At 35.4% G+C, this 22,371-nt stretch overlaps 4 protein-coding genes across 4 annotated transcripts; 3 read left to right on the plus strand and 1 right to left on the minus strand.

Annotated features, from left to right (window-relative positions):
• Window positions 1-1,483: 1,483 nt before the first annotated feature.
• LOC132274720 (receptor kinase-like protein Xa21) lies at window positions 1,484-4,179 on the plus strand. The gene is made up of 4 exons (XM_059776064.1): window positions 1,484-1,960; window positions 2,036-2,399; window positions 2,492-2,654; window positions 4,116-4,179. The coding sequence occupies exons 1-4, from the start codon at window positions 1,484-1,486 to the stop codon at window positions 4,177-4,179; spliced, it is 1,068 nt and encodes a 355-aa protein (XP_059632047.1).
• Window positions 4,180-4,204: 25 nt separating this feature from the next.
• On the plus strand, window positions 4,205-6,622 carry LOC132274730 (probable LRR receptor-like serine/threonine-protein kinase At3g47570). The gene has a single exon (XM_059776072.1). It carries the CDS (start codon window positions 4,205-4,207, stop codon window positions 6,212-6,214), a length of 2,010 nt encoding a protein of 669 aa, XP_059632055.1. The 3' UTR covers window positions 6,215-6,622.
• Window positions 6,623-7,887: 1,265 nt separating this feature from the next.
• LOC132300675 (plant UBX domain-containing protein 11-like) lies at window positions 7,888-12,889 on the minus strand. Its single transcript, XM_059797861.1, has 3 exons — window positions 12,519-12,889; window positions 9,068-9,343; window positions 7,888-8,353 (listed from the first exon to the last, which is right to left on the minus strand). Exons 1-3 carry the CDS (start codon window positions 12,880-12,882, stop codon window positions 8,115-8,117), a joined length of 879 nt encoding a protein of 292 aa, XP_059653844.1. The 5' UTR covers window positions 12,883-12,889; the 3' UTR covers window positions 7,888-8,114.
• Window positions 12,890-13,847: 958 nt separating this feature from the next.
• LOC132274741 (LRR receptor-like serine/threonine-protein kinase GSO2) lies at window positions 13,848-18,756 on the plus strand. Its single transcript, XM_059776081.1, has 4 exons — window positions 13,848-13,856; window positions 15,395-16,238; window positions 16,451-16,594; window positions 18,602-18,756. Exons 1-4 carry the CDS (start codon window positions 13,848-13,850, stop codon window positions 18,754-18,756), a joined length of 1,152 nt encoding a protein of 383 aa, XP_059632064.1.
• Window positions 18,757-22,371: the final 3,615 nt, after the last annotated feature.

Below are 22,371 nucleotides of genomic sequence, written 5' to 3' on the forward strand. Positions count from 1 at the left end.
TGTTTTTAAACACCCGCGAAGGTACTACTTTTTCTCCGAAGGTACTACTTTTTTGAACTGAAGGTACTACTTTTTTGCACTGAAGGTACTACTTTTTTGTTAGGGAAGGGCATTTTAGGTACCACAATTTTCTAAACAGTAAAAAACCATGTGCCACCTCAGCAATCCATTTTAGAGAAATATGGAACTTTGACTCAGCCTCTAAGTAAATATGAAACTTTGACTCCATTTATATGTAATTTTTCCTTAAATTAACCCAATTTACGAAGTCAGCCCAATAAAAATTCAAACTTCAAGTCAGCCAGGGCGGTCCTCTCGTCAAGCCGAGATGGAAACTTAATTTTTTATACCCTGAAGACCAGTTTGCCAACGATGACTTCAAAGATGTGTGAATATACCCTGAAGACTTGAATTGGTAGTACGTCAATCTTCTATGGAAACTTTTAATACTTGATTTTTTTTATTTTATTTTTTTATTATTTTATTTTATTATTATTATTTTTTTATACCAGATTTGGGTTTCCACTTGATTGGTAGTATGTTGCCGCGAATTTTTTCATGGTTCTGTGGGAGGAGTTCGTCACAACTAATTAAAAATTTTTTTTTTTTTTTGAAAGGTTACTAATTATAACTTTGATAACTATAATGGTTACCAAATTATAACTTTATTTATTTATTTTTTTTTTGGAAAAGTTACAGTGAATTTAACTTGACTTTGGTAGTGATGAACTTCACCCACACCCACAACCACAACTGCCGCGGAGCTTGCTTAGCTGCAATAACCGGGTCAATCCGGACAACTTATGCCAACTGGATTGGAAGTGTTATCACTTGGTATCAGGTGTTACCTAAATAGTACTGCATTGAGAAAATTTAAGGGAGGATAAATTCATTAAAGAGGAGTCCATTAGCTAGTGTGCTTGACAGAAGTCCAAAATTCTCTTGGTTAAGTCAATAAAAGCATCCTTATCTTAGATGTATTTTTTCTTTTATTTAATGTATACTCTTGGATCATGACCTGGTCAGTATATACAAGATCATTTTTTTATGGAGACAAGGAAGAATGCTACACGAAGTGTTGGATTCATATACATTTTAGGATCAGAAGGATGGTTTTGGTCTTCCAATCTTTGTCTAGTGCCTAGTGGTGTTTCAGTATTTGTCAGCATGAATTGACTGAATATATTGAATTGGTAGTCTTTGTTTCGTGTCCTATATTTTCTCCTAAAACCGGCCTGCCATTACTCAAGGCTGCCAAGTCCTTGTTTACCAAAAAAAAAAAATGTTTTCAAGGGCCGGCTGCTTGATCATTCTAGATACATCATATAGAATTTAACATAAACTTCACATTCATTTCTGTACTCATCACAACAATATATAAGAAGATATTTAGGAAATTTATATATACCGTTATACATATAGATTTTCATTGTTTATATATCTTGCAAACTGAGTCGGTATTCCAAATTATTCACACACACTCATGGAGAAAATTACTTGGTTTTCTCTTTTGCATGCAGTGTTGTTAGTGCATTGTGTTGTGGCTTGTTTAGCTAGGAGTGTACCCAACATTACCAGTGACCAATCTTCTCTTCTTGCCTTGAAAGCCCATATCACTTTTGACCCTCATGGTGTCTTGGATAACAACTGGTCCACATCAACATTCGTTTGTAACTGGGTTGGAGTCACTTGTGGTGTTCGCCACCGACGAGTGACATCATTGGACCTTTCTGACATGGCTCTTGAAGGTACGGTTCCTCCAAACCTGGGTAACCTCTCATTTCTTGTTTCCCTCGACCTCAGTAACAACTCGTTCAGTGGTCATTTGCCTAATGAATTAGTTCATCTGCGTCGATTGAAATTCATGAATTTGAGTTTTAACAAATTTAGTGGACAGCTTCCATCATGGTTGGGTGGCTTAACTAAACTGCAAGAGTTATTTCTTCGTAACAATAGTTTTGTAGGTACTATCCCACCTTCCTTCTCTAACATGTCGAAGCTAGAAAGCTTGCGTTTATATTCCAATTTTATACAGGGAATGATTCCGCAAGAGATTGGAAATCTTCTGAACTTGAAGATTTTGGACGTGGAAAATAACCAGCTTATAGGCCCCCTGCCACTCACCATCTTCAACATGTCGTCACTGCAAATTATTGCTTTCACAATGAATGGCATATCTGGTAATCTTCCAACGGATATGTGCTATGGTCTTTCAAATCTCCAAGGGCTTTATCTATCTAGCAACGACCTACAAGGCCAAATTCCATCCAATTTATATGAGTGCTCAAAACTTCAGATTTTGTCAGTCTCGTCTAACAATTTCAATGGACCCATTCCTAGAGGGACTTGGAACTCAACTGTGCTTGAGGTTTTAAGACTAGGCGGTAACAACTTCAAAGGTATTGTTATATACTAACTTTAATATGGTATGTTTATATGATTAACAATTAAAAGCTTCATATGGATGGTAAATTGTTAAATTCTTTTGTAGGTGAAATTCCGCAAGAGATGAGTAACCTTCTTCATTTGGAGATATTAGCAATGTCTGATGCAGGTCTCACTGGTCTCATTCCATCTTCCATCTTTAATATCACTTCTTTGCAAAAGCTTTATCTTTCTGGAAATAGCTTTACAGGTATAATCCTTATATTCTGGCGAGTTTTGCAAGTTATGTTTTCCTTGCACTTAAAACTTTCTTCTCTCATTTTTTACTTCATTTTTTTTTTTCCCCGGCTTACAAAAATGAATTTCATTATGAGAGATGGGTAAAAAGCATATTTCATAACATAAATTAAACGATTGGTCACCTCACTCAGTATAAAATCATTAAGTATGAATATATTAGAAACATGTGACTCGATTGGTGATGCAGTATCTCCCCCCAAAGCATTTTTATTTATTTATTTTTCCCAGCACACAACGAAAACATTTTGTTGTCTACTAATGGGATTTTTGCCTTTGTACCTTGTCATTTTCTGGGTTTTGGAGTTTGGTTAAATTTAATGTCCTAATTGTGTTATATCTTTTGGGTTTTGGAGTTTGGTTAATTAACTTGTAAAATACTAACTTGCTTAAAGAGGTAAGAGGTTTCTTCTTCTGATAATCAGCATGTTTTATTATCATTTTTATTTTTCCTAATTTGTCATAATATGAAAAAGCTTTTCATAAGAATTTAGTTAATGTCTTCCTTAATTAAACCATCGTAGAATTTCAAATTTCGAAAGAAGTATTTCCAATATGAATTTTCCCACAAACAAAGAGATCCTTGTGAACAATACAATGAAATTTCATGAACATGATGCAATGCCCATAATTGTTTGAATCTTAAGAAATCATGTCTAATTAGATAATTTTGTTTCATATAAATATGAGAAATAATATAGTGATTCCATGAAAATCCTTCGCATGCTAATATTATCTTGAAATGTTCATTTTTCTTCATCGTTTGTTTTCTATTTTTTTCTTAATAGTTCTTATGAGACCTCTCTCATCATTTTTCACGAATTAACGTTACATTTCAATGTTCTTTTACATTTCTTAGCAGGTGTGATACCATTAAATAGAACAGGGTTATGTTGAATTCATTGAATGAGGCTTTTTTGTAAATTTAATGTCTTGACTATGTGGTTTATTTTTATTATTTATTATATCCTTTTGTTTTGGAGTTTGGTTAAACTTGTAAAATACCAACTTGCTTAAAGAGGTAATAGGATACTTCCGTACAAGATGACACCATTCTTCTGATAATCGAATATGTTTTCATTTTCATTTTTATTTTTTCTAATTTTAAGATACGTTTTTCCGCCAATAAGAATTTTCCTACAAACAAAAAAGATCCTTGTGAACAAGATAGTAGCTAAAAGTTTTGGTGAACAATAAATGTTGGATGTTTAGAAATCATGTCAAATTAGTTAATATATATTTTCATATGATTATGAGAGACGATATAATGATTCCATGAAAAACTTTAACCTCTGTATATATATCATCCTGAAATTGTGATTTTCCTTCAACTTTTAGTTTCTATTTTCTGTTAAGAGTTCTAACAACCCCTCTCTCATCATTTCCGAAGAAATTAACGTTAGATTTCAATGTCTTTTTACATGGCTAAGCAGGTTTGATACCGGAAGAGATTGGCAACCTTCAGAAGTTGGAGATAATATCATTGAATTTGAATAGCTTAAGAGGACGAGTCCCAGCAACGATGTTCAACATCTCAACACTACAAAGGATTTCACTTGTTGCCAATCACTTTTCAGGCAATGTACCATCAAGCATAGGCCAGACTCTACCCAATCTTGATGAACTTTATCTTGGAGGAAATAACTTCACTGGAACTATCCTTGATTCTATCTCAAATGCTTCGAAACTCACTATTCTAGATGTTTCCGACAATAGGTTCACTGGTCCTATTCCCAGCTCCCTTGGTAATTTAGGACGACTCCTATTTTTGAACCTCGCGGTAAACAACTTCATTGCTGAATCATCATCTTTAGAATTGAGTTTCCTCACTTCTTTAACAAATTGCACATATTTAAGGATATTACAAATTGCTGGAAATCCACTGCATGGAATTCTTCCCATCTCCATCGGTGATCTCTCTGATTCCCTCGAACTGTTTGGTTTAGAGAGTTGTGGAATAAAGGGCAATATTCCGAGTGAGATTGGTAATTTAAGTAGCCTGTTGTCGTTGATTCTAAGTGCCAACAACTTAACCGGTCGTATTCCAGCGACCATCAAAGGGTTGAGCAAGCTACAACGACTGCAATTTCATGACAACAGAATAGATGGAACCATTCCTGAGGAGCTCTGCCATTTACTGAACATGGGTGAGCTACGTTTGAGTGAAAATAGATTGTTTGGAACGATACCGGCATGCTTGGTGAATATTACTTCCTTGAGATATCTATATTTGGACTCCAACAGATTTAATTCCGGCATACCTACAACCATTTGGAAACTCAAAGATCTTTTGCGGTTCAATCTGTCCTCTAATTCTTTGAGTGGGAATCTACCCCAAGAGATTGGAAGTTTAAAAGTAGCAATAGAAATTGATCTGTCAATGAATAAATTCACTGGTGATATTCCTACAACCATTGGCGGTTTGAAAGACTTGATTAGTCTTTCCCTTGCACATAATAGGCTGCAAGGATCAATTCCTGAGGCATTTGAAAACTTGGTAAGCTTGGAATCCTTGGATATATCCCAAAACAACCTATCTGGTCCGATTCCTAAATCATTGGAGTCACTCTTGTATCTTAAACATTTCAATGCGTCTTTCAATAGACTAAGAGGAGAAATTCCGACTGGTGGACCTTTTGTGAATTTCACGAGTCAATCTTTTACGTCGAATGAAGCATTGTGTGGTGCTCCTCGGTTCCAAGTCCGGCCATGTGATAATAATTCTCTTCCCAAATCGAAGGTAAACAGAATGTTATATATTTTGTTGCCAATCGCATTAATACTTCTTGCCTTAGCAATTCTATTAATGTGCCTAAAAAGTCGATGGAGGAGAAATAAAAATCCAATTCAACTTGAATCAATAGCTGCAGTTACACGTGAAAGAATTGCATACCATGAACTTGTCCGAGCAACAGATGGGTTTGGCGAAAGCAATTTACTTGGAACGGGGAGTTATGGTTCAGTTTACAAAGGTACACTAACAGACGGGACACTTTTGGCTGCAAAGGTATTCAATCTGCAACAAGAAACTGCTTTCAAGAGTTTCGACACAGAATGCGAAATATTACGCAACATTCGTCACCGGAATCTCACCAAAGTCATTAGCAGTTGCTCTAACCTTGATTTCAGGGCTTTGATACTCGAGTACATGCCTAATGGGAGCCTTGAAAAGTGGTTGTATTCACACAATTACTTGTTGGATATCTTGCAGAGATTAGACATAATGATAGATGTGGCGTGTGCATTAGACTATCTCCACCATGGTTACTCTACACGTGTGGTTCACTGTGACCTCAAACCCAGCAATGTCCTACTAGATGAAGAGATGGTTGCATACGTGAGTGACTTTGGCATCGCAAAGTTCTTAGAACAAGGGGATAGCATTGCACTAACCAAGACTCTAGCCACAATTGGTTATATTGCACCAGGTGAAGCTTTTAGCTTTCAATTGTTGTTCAATGTTAGTTTTGGGAATTTTTTTTTTTTTTTTTTTTTTTTTTTTTTTAGTCATAACAAAATTTCAATTTATTAGTTTCTCAAAATTTCACTTTCATCAAAACACATCCAACTGGTTTGATTAATTATAATATTTGATGTAGAATACGGATTGGAAGGATTAGTATCAACAAGGTGTGACGTTTACAGTTATGGTATTATGTTAATGGAAACATTTACAAGACGAAAACCCACTGATGATTTATTTGTTGGGGATCTAAGCCTCAAGGGTTGGGTAAATCAGTCACTACCTGACGCAATTATTCAGGTTGTCGATTCCAACTTGCTCAGGCCAAAGGAAGAACACTACACTGCAAAGGTGCAATGCGTATCATCCGTCATGGAATTGGCTTTGTATTGCTCTGCCGAATCACCCCAGGAGAGGATCAACATGAAAGATGCTCTAGTAGCACTCAAGAAGATCAAACTTCAATTTATCAAAAATTGTAAGTTGAGTTGAAACATGAAAGTATCTATCTATTCTAATTCTAGTTTTTGCTATTCCAAGTTACAGAATAACTTAGAATCTTGAATTCCATGCAGGTGAGCAAGTTGAGACAGTAGTAACTAGACGCACTCAATGAGGACTGAATTTGTGTGATGATGCTCCTATCTTACAAGGTGCAAGTAGTGACTAATTTTGAATTCTTTGACATTGCTATGTCCATAGAAGTGAAAATGTTTTATTCATCATTTTACGTTCTGATAGAGAGTACTTTTGCAGGAATTATGGAGATGGTGGTAGCTCAGCTGCTTCATGATATCAAAACGATGATGCAGCGACAACAAAATAAGGGTTATGACATACAATTAAGGTGCATTGCTACTCGTTGCACATAACATATGGTTTAGATCAAAGTCTCCCGGTTCATAGGTAAATTACTCGACAAACACGACAGAGAATAGGTCGGGAATTTGGCAGTGTAATTGTTATTTTTGTTCAGAAATGTACGACAAATGTTGTAACGATGGGAAGCTGAAAGCTTTGATAACGTTTGTAATTTCTTATTAGAACTATTCATACCAAGTGTTAATTCAGCAAGGCTTCGTCACAAATTGAAAGAATGAGGATATGATGAGAGCATTCTCGCATGAGCTTGTGTGTTTCTCCATTGAATCAAGACATGAGATTGCATTCTCATCCATTGAATCATGAACACGAGATACAAACTTCAATCAACAGATGAGAACGTCAAGACGTGAACTCCCATCGAGAATACCTATCCATTTCTATAATGACACACAGATCTCTTGGATGTGGCATTTGAATGAGAGAAATTCTCTTTATTTAGGCATGACTTTTTTGGTAGATAGTCAAGAAATGGCTAGGAAGATGAACTCTGGCTCAATCCATGGGTGGGAAAACAACTCGAAAAGACGGCTAAATTTTCTACATTAACAATCCATGGAAAGGATGATCATTCAATATATAACTAGCTTTCTACAAGACCTGAATAAGCCCTTACCCCCAGTAACTTGATGCCCTTGACCCTCCTTCTCCAAGCGGCATCTTCAACTTAAAGCATCCCCAGTTTCTAAAACCAAGAATGTTATGGAAGTTGGAGAGACCAGTGTAGATTCAAGTCTCCTATTGACGGAGTGCCATGGTTCATATACTAAAATAGGCAATTCAAATGTTGAACTTGGGTTTGAACCAACTTTGAACTACTTGCCTCATCCAAAACAGGAGCATAGCAAGACTCGACAGCATTTTACCGCTGAAATCAAATTCTGGGAATGATATATGCAATCCATGTTTCGACCACATGACCTAAAAAGAGTATATTTACACAAATAATGAAATACTTGACAGACATAATGATATATTGCAAGGAGTTAATTTCTTGGTAAGATATTCTTCTACTTGTTTTTTCCGAGTTTAACCCAAAATCAAAGATCAGAAACCTGCATTTTGTTAAAAGGGCATTCTTGTGATCTTATTTATCATCTTTGTTACCACCATACTCGGTTGAATTCCCATTCCAGAAGGCATTTCTGTCACGGCTATCATCTCCATCATGTTTTAGTGTGTGAATATTGCTTCCAAAACGAGACGGGTTTTGTTGCTTGCTCTTGCTGTTATTTCTGCTGGTCCCAGGATTGTTTTGGGTTGATGACTGGAGAGTATAGGGTCTTCCCGTGCCCCCTAGGTTATTCTGCAGCGTAGGATTTGGACCTGAATTTCCCAGAAAGCAGATAACATATCCCTTTGTTCTCTGTAGAAAATAAATACATAATTTTAAGAAACCACCAACTGCCATGCTCTCATCAAAGAAAACCAAAAAATATTTGAATGGAAGTACCAACATTTGAATACTCCCTTTCAAACAACAAAAAGAAAAAGAAAGAAGGGAATCATATACTAGAAATAAGGAAGGTTCTTATTAAAAACATACATATTTAATCCAACATTGCATGTCAAAAACAAGAAAAACAGAGATCATATTTAATTTTTTTCCAATTCCAATTCTAAGGCGCCAGTTCCATGCAAACTAACATAGCATCAGTTTCATGATCATTATACACATGAAAGTTTCTACACACTGGGAGACCCCCCATGGATATGTGTATGTGTGTGTGTGTGTGTGTGTGAGAGAGAGAGAGAGAGAGCATATTGGAGATGCATGAAAGACTGGATTTTTTTTGCAAGGATTATACCAAAGTTTTCTGTAAGCAACTGCAGAGAAAGATAAAACTTGTTTTGGGATCTCTATCTATTCACTACAAATGTAACTAACTGAAGTTTGCAATGAGTCCAGGAAAAAACAATTAACCAACCATTTCAACCTAGAGCTTAGCCCCATACATGTTTGATTCAAAAAGAAAAAAGAGCAAAAGAACCAAAAAACCAAATTAAGTGACATCGTTCACTGTAGGTATAGAAACTCACCATATTGCCACGTGCTGGTCTGTGATTCCTGCATAGAATTTGATGAGCTGGCACCACCACCAAGATAGGAGAAAGGATTCATGTAAGATATAATCCTTTTTACGAATGTAAAATATCCTTCATTGCTTCCACTTGAAGAATCAACTAGAGTGTTGTAATTTGATTGATTACGAGAGGAAGATCCTCCTCCATAATGAAAAGTAGATCGGCCACGGGGAACCACTATCAATGCTTGCCTGTTGAAAAGACCCAGCTCCGACAATGTTTGGTTCAACTCTGCACCCATATCAAATTTAAAGGAAAATAAAATATAAAAAAATAAATAACAGTTGAAATATATTCTTTACATAAACATACAGATCAAAATGTACAAATATCCTTGAGATATACTATTGTCCTCCAAAAAAATACTCTGAAGATTTAGATACAACGCAACAAATTAAAAAGAATCTTATTCCATAAACATGTTTGATCCTAAATTACTTGCATGTCATAATATATATATATATATATATATATATATATATATATATATTATGACATGCAAGTAATTTAGGATCAATCATGTTTATGGAATAAGATTCTTTTTAATTTGTATATATATATATAAATATATATATATATATATATTATGAAATGCAAGTAATTTAGGATCAAACATGTTTATGGAATAAGATTCTTTTTAATTTGTCTATATATATATATATATATATATATATATATATATATATATGAGAGAGCGAGAGGGAGCATCTGTATCGGTATATCAATTACCTTCACTTTGTAATATAAGCCGAAAGCTTCTCTAAAAATTCATGTAGCTCGACAAAACATAAATTTCAGAAACAATATTATTCTCCAACCACCACCATTTAAGGTATTTGAGGATCACATTTGGCTCTCTTAGTTGGCCAAACATGCATGGATTCATTTGAAACATAATGCTCCTTGATCCATTTAACATTTTTCAATTTAAATATATAGACTTGGGATATAAAAAAATAGAGATAGGGAGAGAAAGAGGTGAGGATGGAAATAAAAAGAGAAACTCAAGAGAATGAAAGAACTTTGCCAAAGATCAAGGAGGATGAAATTCTGCTGATTGGTAACTCTTGACTTCTAAAAGCAGAATTCTGTCTCCAACTTAGAAGTGAAAACAAGTAGAGTTCAGCCTATATTGTTGAAGATGAAAGGAAACATATAACAAAAATAAGCAAAAATTCATGTTGAATTGTCATTCCAAAGCAACCCCAATAGATGAATGCAGTTCCCGGTATTAAAACGTACTTTCTATGCTCTTCATCTAGACATTATACAAATCTAGAGTGATTATGGAGCATTGCTGATAGTTACATGAGTCCTAAGAATATTGAACACTCTAAGCAAGAATTATATAATAGCTAGGCTGACACTTCCTCACTCCCAACTACGTGACTGACAAACAACATTGCACAATATGGCTTAAAAAAAGAATAATGGTAAACAGAATTAGACTACGGATTTACATAAAATTTAGGGGAACATGGAAAGAAAAACCCTGAACTTTCCTGAACATTATTATTATTTTTAAATAAACCCCTTGTATTATTAATTTGGCAAAAAAAAAAAAAAAAAAAAAAAAAAAAAAACCCTAATGCTTCCAAAAATGTTGCATGAGCCCCCGTCTGTCTCTCTCTCCCCTTCAGTATTGATGAAAACCCTGAATAACCTCGACCCTTCCTCCCTCTGCCCCGGATGTTGCTTTGCCATTAGAAAGGGAACATAAATCCAATCACATGCAATACACATGACAAATATAATGTTATTTATCACTATTATACCCTTTTTATTGTACCCTATGTTATTGGAGCATACTTGATCCGCAAGAATTACCCATTTTGGAACTGAAGCTGTGACCCAACAGCCATCCCTTCTCTTAATATAACATATGAGCACGTTACATTAATTATGTCTTATGTATGCAAATGTCAGGACAAGTCTTGTAATCTATGGGGATGAAGATGGAAACTATGGATAAATCAAGTGATGATTCTGAATCAGATTAATTACAACCACTATAATCTGGGTTAAGGAATTATGGATGCCATGATGGTGTGGTGGTAAAGGGAGAAAGTAATGAAGCCCAAAGTAATGTAGTATGACGGTGTTAGTTTGTTGAAGTGGCTTTGGTCGAAGTTTTTTATTTATTTATTTTCAAAAGAGGATAGACAAATTGCAATAGAGTTGATAAATTCAGTAATTTTGCATGCTTACTCAAGATATTTAACACGTAGGCCTTAATTGCAAATTATTTTTTTTATTTTTATAAATGCCTTAATTGTAAAATTTTGATAGCTTAAGGGGATATTTGCTAACCACTGGTATAATCTCCCTACCTGTCAAAGAGGAGGGGAGGGGTTCAAACCCCGGTATGGGCTGTGTGTGTGAGTACTTAAACTGATCAGATTGATAACACGAAATGAGAGAAGAAGTACAAAGATTTTACCAAAGAAACAAGGTCGAAGGAGATGTGTTATCAAAACTTTGTGCATATTTACCTTCTTAAATTTAATCCATACAAATAATCAAATGTACTGGCTTTTCTCTTAAAAAACACTTCCCTCCCCCCAAGAGGGCAGTTTCTGGAACAGAAAGGACAATAAAAAATTGAAAAAAATTATAGTTCTAGTTACGAATAAGCTCCCTCCTTGCAATTCTCCCTTGCCCCTTTTTTTGCTCCACCACTCTCTCACGATCTATTTTTAGCTTGGAGAATCAGTAACCCATCCTAGAATTCTAAATGCTCGGGTTACCTTGAAAGAAGAAGCAAAGATGTCAACCAAAAACAATTTGGTTCCTTGCTAACTGAACAGATCAGATTTTTCTGTAAAGCTTGTAGGCATCATCATTTTGTTCTCACTTCTCTCTTTCCTTTGCTCCCATTTTGCTTCACACCAAAATTATGAATTAGAGTAAAAGAATTAGACAAATTAGCAAAGAATTTCAGAAGAGCCATCCCACTTTTTATCCAGCCTCATCTCCCATACCACGAGCATTACAGCACCACTTTGCTCAAATGGTCATCAAACCAATTGCCCACAACAACCACCACCAAGCCTTTTCCCAATTACTTGGGGTCGGCTACATGAATCTATATTTCCATTCCGTTCTATTTAAGGCCATAACCTCAGTCAATCCACATGCTATCATATCTTCCTTTACTAACTCTACCCACGTTAACCTTAATCTTCATCTTCCCCAAGTATAACCCTCAATGTGGGCTATGTAACTTTTTCATCAAACCAATTACCCATAATATATAAATAATATATGGCAGAAATTGGTGCAAGGAGGCAATGAAATGAAATAGCAAGAAAACCATTCTCTTAAGTAAAAAATAACATGATCATACCAATCAAGCAAATTAGTTAATTCAAAACAAGTAGGCAAGTAGAGTGCCCGATATTCATACCTTGATCATTGAATACTTTGCGAGGATAAGGAACAGCTAAATCATAAGAGCCAATGCCACTTGCTTGGTTTTCATCTACATAGACTTTGACCATTCTCAAAGTGCTCGTTAAGGAGAACTTCTCTTGTAGGCTAGAACCATCGGGCAACCGGATATTCAAATGAACATCAGTTGATTTACTCATACTTAAGTCTGAAACATCAGCATTCCTTTCTTCTACTGTTTCAGCCTTTTTATCTTGTACAGCTTCACTTGATTCATTAGCAATCCCTTGAGAAGCTACCACAGTAACTTCAGAATGATGATCATCCACGCTTGAGTTGACTTTGGTGTCACTACATCCATCTTTGACGCTGAAGGACATATGAGCAATTCCAATACATACGTGAATACAGTTAATAAAATGAAAGCTATGATGCATTGGATTACAATACATACGTGAATGGGTGTGTTGGTTGAAAAGGTACAATCGAACAGACATAACCTATTGAATATGAACCATTGCAACCTATTGGAGTGGATGTATCTAGTGGTGAACAGACACTATGTGAACCGTTGCAACCTATTGGAGTTGGTGTGTTTGGTGATGAACAGACACATATAAATGGTTGTGTCTAATGATGAAGAGACACATCCAATCCAAAAAGGCACTTCTACATCTATAAGTACCCTACTTGGCTGTGTAATTCATTCATTCATTTTTCATTCTTCTCTCCCTCTCTCAACATGAACTTAACCGAAGTGGATGTAGATTTAAGCCACAGGTCAAGTGGTCCAAGCCACTTAGACCCAAGAACAATATAGATGTGCCATATTAAAATTAGTCCAAGCCATCTGGTTTGAGTTGCACAAATTTCATCATTTTTATAGTATAGATGCGTTTTTGAGCCAGGCAAAGTATTACATAGAGGAGATTCGCCATATCCACAAATTTGTAGTGCTGCTACTAATGGATGTTCATCGTTGTATCATGGGAGAGAAGCGCCATAGAGTCCGTCAACACCATACGGGGCGTAAATTGTTTGCTCCAAGTGCTCTCACATGTACATTCATTCTTCTTTTTTCCTCTTTATTAAGCTTACCTTTAAAAAAAAAAAAAAAACAACCTCGATCTAGGTTCTTCATTTATTATTTATTAATTTATTGCTTTATTTTGCATATTTAATTAAATATAGAATTGTAAATTTAATTAATCATTTCTTAGCAGATTGTTAATTATCTCATAACATATTAGTACGTATAAAATTTGGTATATTTTAAATGTCACATAACATATATATTTTCTAACAAGAAATCGCAGAAAGAGTTTGTCCGACAAGGTAGCTATACATGGGGAAGGTAAAGAGAAAAATGTATGTAGAGAGAGAGAGAGAGAGAGAGTGTGTGTGTGTGTGTGTTGAAATTGATATATTGATAATTACTTTTATTCTAGTTATTTTTTCATGATATATTTTGTTGAATATGTATGGGTTCGTTAAATTGTTTTAAATTAACCCAATTTACGAAGTCAGCCCAATAAAAATTCAAACTTCAAGTCAGCCTGGACTGTCCTCCCGTCAAGCCGAGATGGAAACTTAATTTTTTATACCCTGAAGACCAGTTTGCCAACGATGACTTCAAAGATGTGTGAATATACCCTGAAGACTTGAATTGGTAGTACGTCAATCTTCTATGGAAACTTTTAATACTTGATTTTTTTATTTTATTTTTTTATTATTTTATTTTATTATTATTATTTTTTTATACCAGATTTGGGTTTCCATCCTATCGGTTCTAGTCAATTTCCTGATGAAAGGTAAAACTATAAAACTCACTTCTGTATGAGTATGTTGCCGCGAATTTTTTTCATGGTTCTGTGGGAGGAGTTCGTCACAACTAATTATAAATTTTTTTTTTTTTTGAAAGGTTACTAATTATAACTTTGATAACTATAATGGTTACCAAATTATAACTTTATTTTTTATATTTTTTTTAAAGGTAACTAATTAAAACATTTTTATTTTTATTTGGAAAAGTTACAGTAAATTTAACTTGACTTTGGTAGTGATGAACTTCACCCACACCCACAACCACAACTGCCGCGGAGCTTGCTTAGCTGCAATAACCGGGTCAAACCGGACAACTTATGCCAACTGGATTGGAAGTGTTATCACTTGGTATCAGGTGTTACCTAAATAGTACTGCATTGAGAAAATTTAAGGGAGGATAAATTCATTAAAGAGGAGTCCATTAGCTAGTGTGCTTGACAGAAGTCCAAAATTCTCTTGGTTAGGTCAATAAAAGCATCCTTATCTTAGATGTATTTTTTCTTTTATTTAATGTATACTCTTGGATCATGACCTGGTCAGTATATACAAGATCATTTTTTTATGGAGACAAGGAAGAATGCTACATGAAGTGTTGGATTCATATACATTTTAGGATCAGAAGGATGGTTTTGCTCTTCCAATCTTTGTCTAGTGCCTAGTGGTGTTTCAGTATTTGTCAGCATGAATTGACTGAATATATATGAATTGGTAGTCTTTGTTTCGTGTCCTATATTTTCTCCTAAAACCGGCCTGCCATTACTCAAGGCTGCCAAGTCCTTGTTTACCAAAAAAAAAAAATGTTTTCAAGGGCCGGCTGCTTGATTATTCTAGATACGTCATATAGAATTTAACATAAACTTAACATTCATTTCTGTACTCATCACAACAATATATAAGAAGATATTTAGGAAATTTATATATACCGTTATACATATAGATTTTCATTGTTTATATATCTTGCAAACTGAGTCGGTAGTCCAAATTATTCACACACACTCATGGAGAAAATTACTTGGTTTTCTCTTTTGCATGCAGTGTTGTTAGTGCATTGTGTTGTGGCTTGTTTAGCTAGGAGTGTACCCAACATTACCAGTGACCAATCTTCTCTTTGCCTTGAAAGCCCGTATCACTTTTGCCGCTCATGGTGTCTTGGCTAACAACTGGTCCACATCAACATTCGTTTGTAACTGGGTTGGAGTCACTTGTGGTGTTCGCCACCGACGAGTGACATCATTGGACCTTTCTGACATGGCTCTTGAAGGTACGGTTCCTCCAAACCTGGGTAACGTCTCATTTCTTGTTTCCCTCGACCTCAGTAACAACTCGTTCAGTGGTCATTTGCCTAATGAATTAGTTCATCTGCGTCGATTGAAACTCATGAATTTGAGATATAACAAATTTAGTGGACAACTTCCGTCATGGTTAGGTGCCTTGACTGAACTGCAAAAGTTATTTCTTTGTAGCAATAGTTTTATAGGTACTATCCCACCTTCCTTCTCTAACATGTCGAAGCTAGAAAGCTTGCGTTTGTCTTCCAATTTTATACAGGGAATGATTCCGCAAGAGATTGGAAATCTTCGGAACTTGAAGATGTTGGACTTGCAATATAACCGGCTTATAGGCCCCCTGCCACTCACCATCTTCAACATGTCTTCACTGCAATTTATTGCTTTCACAAGGAATGGCATATCTGGTAATCTTCCAGCCGATATGTGCTATGGTCTTTCAAATCTCCAAGGGCTTTATCTATCTAGCAACGACCTACAAGGCCAAATTCCATCCAATTTATATGAGTGCTCAAAACTTCAGATTTTGTCACTGTCGATTAACAATTTCAATGGACCCATTCCTAGAGGGACTTGGAACTCGACTGTGCTTGAGGTTTTAACTCTTGGCGAAAACAACTTCAAAGGTATTGTTATATACTAACTTTAATAAGGTATGTTTATATGATTAACAATTAAAAGCTTCATATGGATGGTAAATTGTTAAGTGTGAGGAAGTAGGTTTTAATATTTATAATGTTAAAGTTAGATTTGAGAACACTTTATTAATAGGGACTAAATTGGATCATGAGTCATTTATTTATGCCCCTTTTTATGCAAATGGTAAATTCTTTTGTAGGTGAAATTCTGCAAGAGACGAGTAACCTTCTTCATTTGGAGTTGTTATCAATGGAGGATGTAGGTCTCACTGGTCTCATTCCATCTTCCATCTTTAATATCACTTCTTTGCAAAAGCTTTATCTTTCTGGAAATAGCTTTACAGGTATAATCCTTATATTCTGGCAAGTTTTGCCAGTTATGTTTTCCTTGCACTTTAAAACTTTCTTCTCTCATTTTCCACTTCATTTTCTTTTTCCCCTGCTTACAAAAATGAATTTCATTAAGATGGGTAAAAAGCATATTTCATAACATAAATTAAACGATTGGTCACCTCACTCAGTATAAAATCATTAAGTATGAATATATTAGAAACTTGTGACTCGATTGGTGATACAGTGTCTCCCCCCAAAGCATTTTTATTTATTTATTTTTCCCGGCACACAACGAAAACATTTTGTTGTCTACTAATGGGATTTTCGCCTTTGTACCTTGTCATTTTCTAAGTTTTGGAGTTTGGTTAAATTTAATGTCCTAATTGTGTCATATCTTTTGGGTTTTTGAGTTTGGTTAATTAACTTGTAAAATACCAACTTCCTTAAAGAGGTAAGAGGTTTCTTCTTCTGATAATCGGCAGAAGAAAAAGCTTTTCATAAGAATTTAGTCTTCCTTAACTAAACCATCGTAGAATTTCAAATTTCGAGAGAAGTATTTCCAATATGGATTTTCTCACAAACAGAGAGATCCTTGTGAACAATACTAGCTAGACGTTTTGGCGGTTGATTTCATACAATGAAAGTTCATGAGCATGAGATGCCCATAATTTTCTGCATCTTAAGAAATCATGTCAAATTAGTTAATTTTATTCATGTAAATATGAGAAATAATATAGTGATTCCATAAAAAACCTTCACATGCTAATATTATCTTGAAATCTCTTCTATTGGTTGGAGTTTAATAAGGAAATAAATTTTTTATGAAGGTAATAATATAAGGAAATACAATAATAATAATAAAAAAAAAAAAAATCGAGGCCTTCTGGTTATGATATAAGAATATAAGGAAATAAAATTTTAAAAAGGTAATAATACAAGAAAATTAAAATTTTGGGGGCTTCTAGTATTGGTTGGAGTCTAAGAACATCTCCAACAATTGTGTATATATATATATATATATATATATATATATATATATATATATATATTGTGTAAATTTGATGTGTCATGATGATTTACACACTAATTTTGGATTATTTATTTTTTGCTTGGTTTATAATTATTGTATAAAAATATATCCCATAATAACAATCAAATACGTACGTGTCATGCCAGGACCCACATAACTTTTACAAACCTACTTAATATAGGGTTGATTCTTTAATAGAATGAGAAAGAGGGAAGAGAAAGAAAATATGTTGGCAGTGTAAAATATACAACAATTTTAAACATTGGTGACATTGTAGTGTATGTTAACAGACTGATAGAGATAAAAAAAAATAAAAAATAAACAATAAAAAATTGATTAAATTTGCACATCATACATGTCCGTGTATATTTCATACAAAAGGATATTTTAACAGACGGCTGGAGATGCTCTAATGATATAAGTAAATAAATATTTTGGAGAAGTCAAAATATATAAGGATGCAAAATTTTTTGGGGCTTTTAGTGGTTGGGGCTTTAGGTGACTGCCTAACTGGCCTAAGAGCATCTCCAGCGGTCTGTTAAAATACTCTTTTATGTATATGTTAAAACATTCTTTTGTGTAAAATATACATTGCCACGTATGATGTGTAATTTTTTTTTTTTTATCTCCTGTTAAGATACACCACTACGTCACCAATGTGTAAAATTGTTGTATATTTTACGCAAAATTTTTACACAGTCACATCAGTATATTTCTTTTTTGTTCCCTCTTTCTCATTCCATTAACAAATCAACCTATATTAAGCAGGTTTGTAAAAATTATGTGAGGGACATGACAATGGTTAGTTGTTATTATAACCAACAGGCCTGTGGCCTAGTGGTACAAGGCTCCTACTTTCCAAAGGGAGGTCAGGGGTTCGAATCTCAGTGGAGGCAGTGTGTGTGAGTCCCAATTAGGAAAAAAAAAATGGTTAGTTGTTATTGGGGGGACATATTTTTACACAAAAGGTATAAAACAACCGTGGCAGGATGGCGTTGCGATTCCACAAAAGACGAGCGCAATCTTCGTCAACGTTTCGCCCCTTGTTATAATCACGATTTTGATTTGGACCCAACGCGGATGGCGTTGCGATTCCACAAAAGACGAGCGCAATCTTCGTCAACGTTTCGCCCCTTGTTATAATCACGATTTTGATTTGGACCCAACGCGAGCCCAGTAAGGGCTTGAATTTTTTGCAACGCCTATTTAGTTGTCTGTCAAAAGTCCTAGAATTTGGCCCTCAAAAGAGCCCCTCTCTGTTGATCTTCGTCGCCAGCAAGGTTGCCGTCACCACGTTCATCTGTCATCAGACAAAGCTATAATACCAACTAACGTAAGCGGAAGCAATAAATTTATTCACGAGGAATATATTACCTTGAATCCACAAGATGTGTGTTTTGAATTCACAAAATAAAGGATAATTTCAGATAAATCTGATATTTGTATTGATAATTGAATGAATAATTCTGATTTCTTTATTATATATATTTATAATGAAAGAAAACCATTAACCATAAGGAAACTAACTGCAACTGGAATCCTTATAACATAAGGAAACCTAATATAAAAAATAAGCCTAAAAATAAAGATTCTCTAAAAATTCTGAAAAAATAAAGAAAAAAACCTAATAAAATAAAACTAATAAATATAAAATATGAATACAATCCGAGTTTATTTAGACAACGAACAAAAATCGAAAAAATATTCGACTGGCTTCTTTCGGACCGAAAAACCCTATTTTGAGGCCCTAAACGATAATATTTCTCCAAAAAGCATGTTACGTCACGGCGTAGTAGTGAGTCTTGTTCGTTGGGCCATTTTTTTTATAAAAAAAAAAACTCTCCTGTTGGATAAAAAATGCACACTTCGGGATTAGCCCAAAAAATCTATCAATATACCCATTTGGCCCAGGTAGTTTAAACGGGCCAAAAAGGCTTCAGCAATCAGTTCTACATCAGTCTCCCCTGATTGACGACTGAAAGAGCGCGTCTCATCTAGCGAAATATACTCAAATAGATCTGTAACATTAAATGTAGGAGAAATAGTCATGTCTTCGGGAAGCTCAACAACATAAGCATTATTATTAATCTTCTTCAGAATTTGATAAGGCCTATATTTCTTGTTCTTTAATTTGTTGTAGGTACTAACAGGAAATCTCTCCTTGTGTAGAAACACCATAACGAAATCTCCTTCTTGAAATACTTTCTTCCACATCTTCTTGCTTGTTGATTCCTTGTATTTCGCATTAGCTTGTTCAAGATACATTCGAACTCCATCCTGAATGGCTTAGATGCGATCTGCCACACGTTCTGCAGCAACACTCTTTCCAGGCAGCTTCGGAAGTGGACCAAATCCAATGCATGTTTCGGCGGATGATAGTAAACAATAACAAAAGGTGACTCGCCTGTTGACCGATTGACCATGCTGTTGTATGTGAATTCTGCTTATGATAATGCAAGATCCCATTGTTTTGGTTTCTCACTAGAAATACAATAAATCAGATAGCCCAAAGTCTGATTGACCACCTCTGTTTGACCATCAGATTGCGGATGACTAATGCTGCTGAAATTCAAAGATGCATCAAAACGCCTCAATAAAGTCCTCTAAAAATGGGATAAGAATTTGGTGTCCCTATCAGAAGTGATGGACTTAGGAACTCCATGAAGACGAACAACTTCGTTGAAGAACAGATTTACAAGATGTGTAGCATCAGAAGTCTTCTTGCAAGCTATGAAGTGAGCCATCTTAAAATAACGATCAACAACTACAAAAACTGAATCTACCCCTCGTTGAGTGCGTGGAAGTCCTAGGATAAAGTCCATGGACAAATCCTCCCAAGGACAATCTAGTGTAGGTAGAGGGATATAAAGACCAGTGTTTTGAGATTGACCTTTAGCAGATTGACAGATTGGACACCGTCACACATGGTTGCCAACATCCTTCTTGAGTTGTGGTCAATAATACCGCTTTTCGATCAAATCTATAGTCTTATATCTTGACCAAGATGTCCACCTAGACCGCCACCATGTAATTCTTGAATAATCTGCTCATGAAGGGAACTCCTCAGAACACAAAGCTGATTACCACGAAAAAGAAATCCCTCATCTATGTGCATACTCTCAGCAACCTATCCAATCTAACACTTAGCCCAAAATTCCTTGAAGTCGTCATCTTCCCCGTACAACTCCTTCAAACAATCAAAACCCACAACTTCAATTCACAAAGTCATCAGGAGTGCTGCTCTTCGGCTAAGTGCATCAACAACTCTGTTCTGCTGGCCTGATTTATACCTTAAGGAGAAGGTAAATTGTAGTAGAAAAGAAACCCATTTGGCGTGTATCCTGTTAATATTATTCTAATTGTTGATGAACTTCAAAGCCTGATGATCAGTGTAAATAACGAACTCTCTCTGCACTAGATAATGTTCCCAAACTTTCAAGGCACGTACCATTGATTATAACTCAAACTTATCGGTAGTCTACTTCTTCCTTGTATCACTAAGCTTCTCACTATGGAACGCAACTGGTTTGCCCTCTTGGGAAAGAATAGCACCAACTCCAATGACTGAGGCATTACACTCAACCTCGAACAATTTCTCAAAACTTGGCAATGTTAGAATAGGTGCATTGGATAATTTTTCTTTGATCAACACAAAGCTCTGTTTTGCCTCTTCACCGCATTTAAATTTTCCTTTCTTTATGCATTCTGTAATAAGAGCAACAATATTGTTGAAATTTTTGATAAATCTCCGATAAAATGTTGTTAAACCATGAAAACTCCACACATCGCCTATTGTTTTTGGCGTGGGCCATTCTCAAATTTCTTGAACTTTTTCCTCATTAACCCAAATGCCTTCAGCACTCACCACAAAACCCAGAAACAGTAAACTGTTGCTCATAAAAGGGCACTTCTTCAGATTGATGTACAACTTGTTTGCCTGCAAAACTGTCAGTACCTCCCTCAAGTGTGATTGATGCTCCATATCTAACTGACTATAAATTAGGATATCATAAAAATAGAGAACAGTAAATCTGCCGATAAAAGGTTTCGATACCTAATTCATAAGCTTCATAAAAGTGCTTAGAGCATTAGACATTCCAAATGGCATCACTGACCACTCATGCACACCCTCTTTAGTCTTGAAAGCAGTCTTCCATTCGTCCCCTGGTCTAATACGAATCTGGTCGTAGTCGCTTCTCAAATCAATCTTGGAAAAGAGTTTTGAACCAGCCAACACATCCAACATATCATCTCACCATGGAATAGGAAATTTGTGCTTAATGGTGATCTTATTGATGGCTCTGTTATCGATACACATACGCCAACTACCATCCTTCTTTGGTATTAACAAAGCTGGAATAGCACACGGACTCATACTCTCCCTCACCATACCCTTCTAAACCAACTCCGTAACTTGGTCCTACAAAATCTAACACTCCTTTGGACTCATGCGACAGTGCAATAAATGAGGCAGACTAGCACCAGGCACAAAATCTATGTGGTGCTAAATCTGGTGGTAGCCGCTTCTTAACTCATCTGGAATAATCTTCCGAAACTCTTCAAACATGGGTTGTAACACTGTTGGAATTGCAGAAGGAGTATTAGACACCTCTTCTCCAACTACCAGTGCCAAAAATTGTCCACATTCCTTGGCCTCCTCCAAAAACTGTTGCTCACTGCCGATTAAAAGAACCGACTTTCCTTTGGCTTGTGAATCCTTGGAAAAATCCCTTTTTTTCATAAGACCCAGCATAATCT

This window comes from Cornus florida, unplaced genomic scaffold (genome assembly GCF_030987335.1).
Source record: "Cornus florida cultivar Cherokee Brave unplaced genomic scaffold, ASM3098733v1 CherokeeBrave_3.0.0_Hap2_Chr01, whole genome shotgun sequence".
NCBI lineage: Eukaryota > Viridiplantae > Streptophyta > Magnoliopsida > Cornales > Cornaceae > Cornus > Cornus florida.

Bases quoted from the DNA above. Each gene is read 5' to 3' on its own strand.
- LOC132274720 (XM_059776064.1), top strand. From the start codon at position 1,484: ATGGAGAAAATTACTTGGTTTTCTCTTTTGCATGCAGTGTTGTTAGTG. The intron at 1,961-2,035 runs GTAGGTACTATC...AATTTTATACAG, and splicing joins TTCTTCGTAACAATAGTTTT to GGAATGATTCCGCAAGAGAT. The intron at 2,400-2,491 runs GTATTGTTATAT...ATTCTTTTGTAG, and splicing joins AGGCGGTAACAACTTCAAAG to GTGAAATTCCGCAAGAGATG.
- LOC132300675 (XM_059797861.1), bottom strand. From the start codon at position 12,882: ATGTCCTTCAGCGTCAAAGATGGATGTAGTGACACCAAAGTCAACTCA. The intron at 9,344-12,518 runs GTATGAATATCG...ATATGGGTGCAG, and splicing joins CAAAGTATTCAATGATCAAG to AGTTGAACCAAACATTGTCG. The intron at 8,354-9,067 runs GTGAGTTTCTAT...TGGGAAATTCAG, and splicing joins GACCAGCACGTGGCAATATG to GTCCAAATCCTACGCTGCAG.
- LOC132274730 (XM_059776072.1), top strand. From the start codon at position 4,205: ATGTTCAACATCTCAACACTACAAAGGATTTCACTTGTTGCCAATCAC.
- LOC132274741 (XM_059776081.1), top strand. The intron at 16,239-16,450 runs GTATTGTTATAT...ATTCTTTTGTAG, and splicing joins TGGCGAAAACAACTTCAAAG to GTGAAATTCTGCAAGAGACG. The intron at 16,595-18,601 runs GTATAATCCTTA...CAACCGTGGCAG, and splicing joins TTCTGGAAATAGCTTTACAG to GATGGCGTTGCGATTCCACA.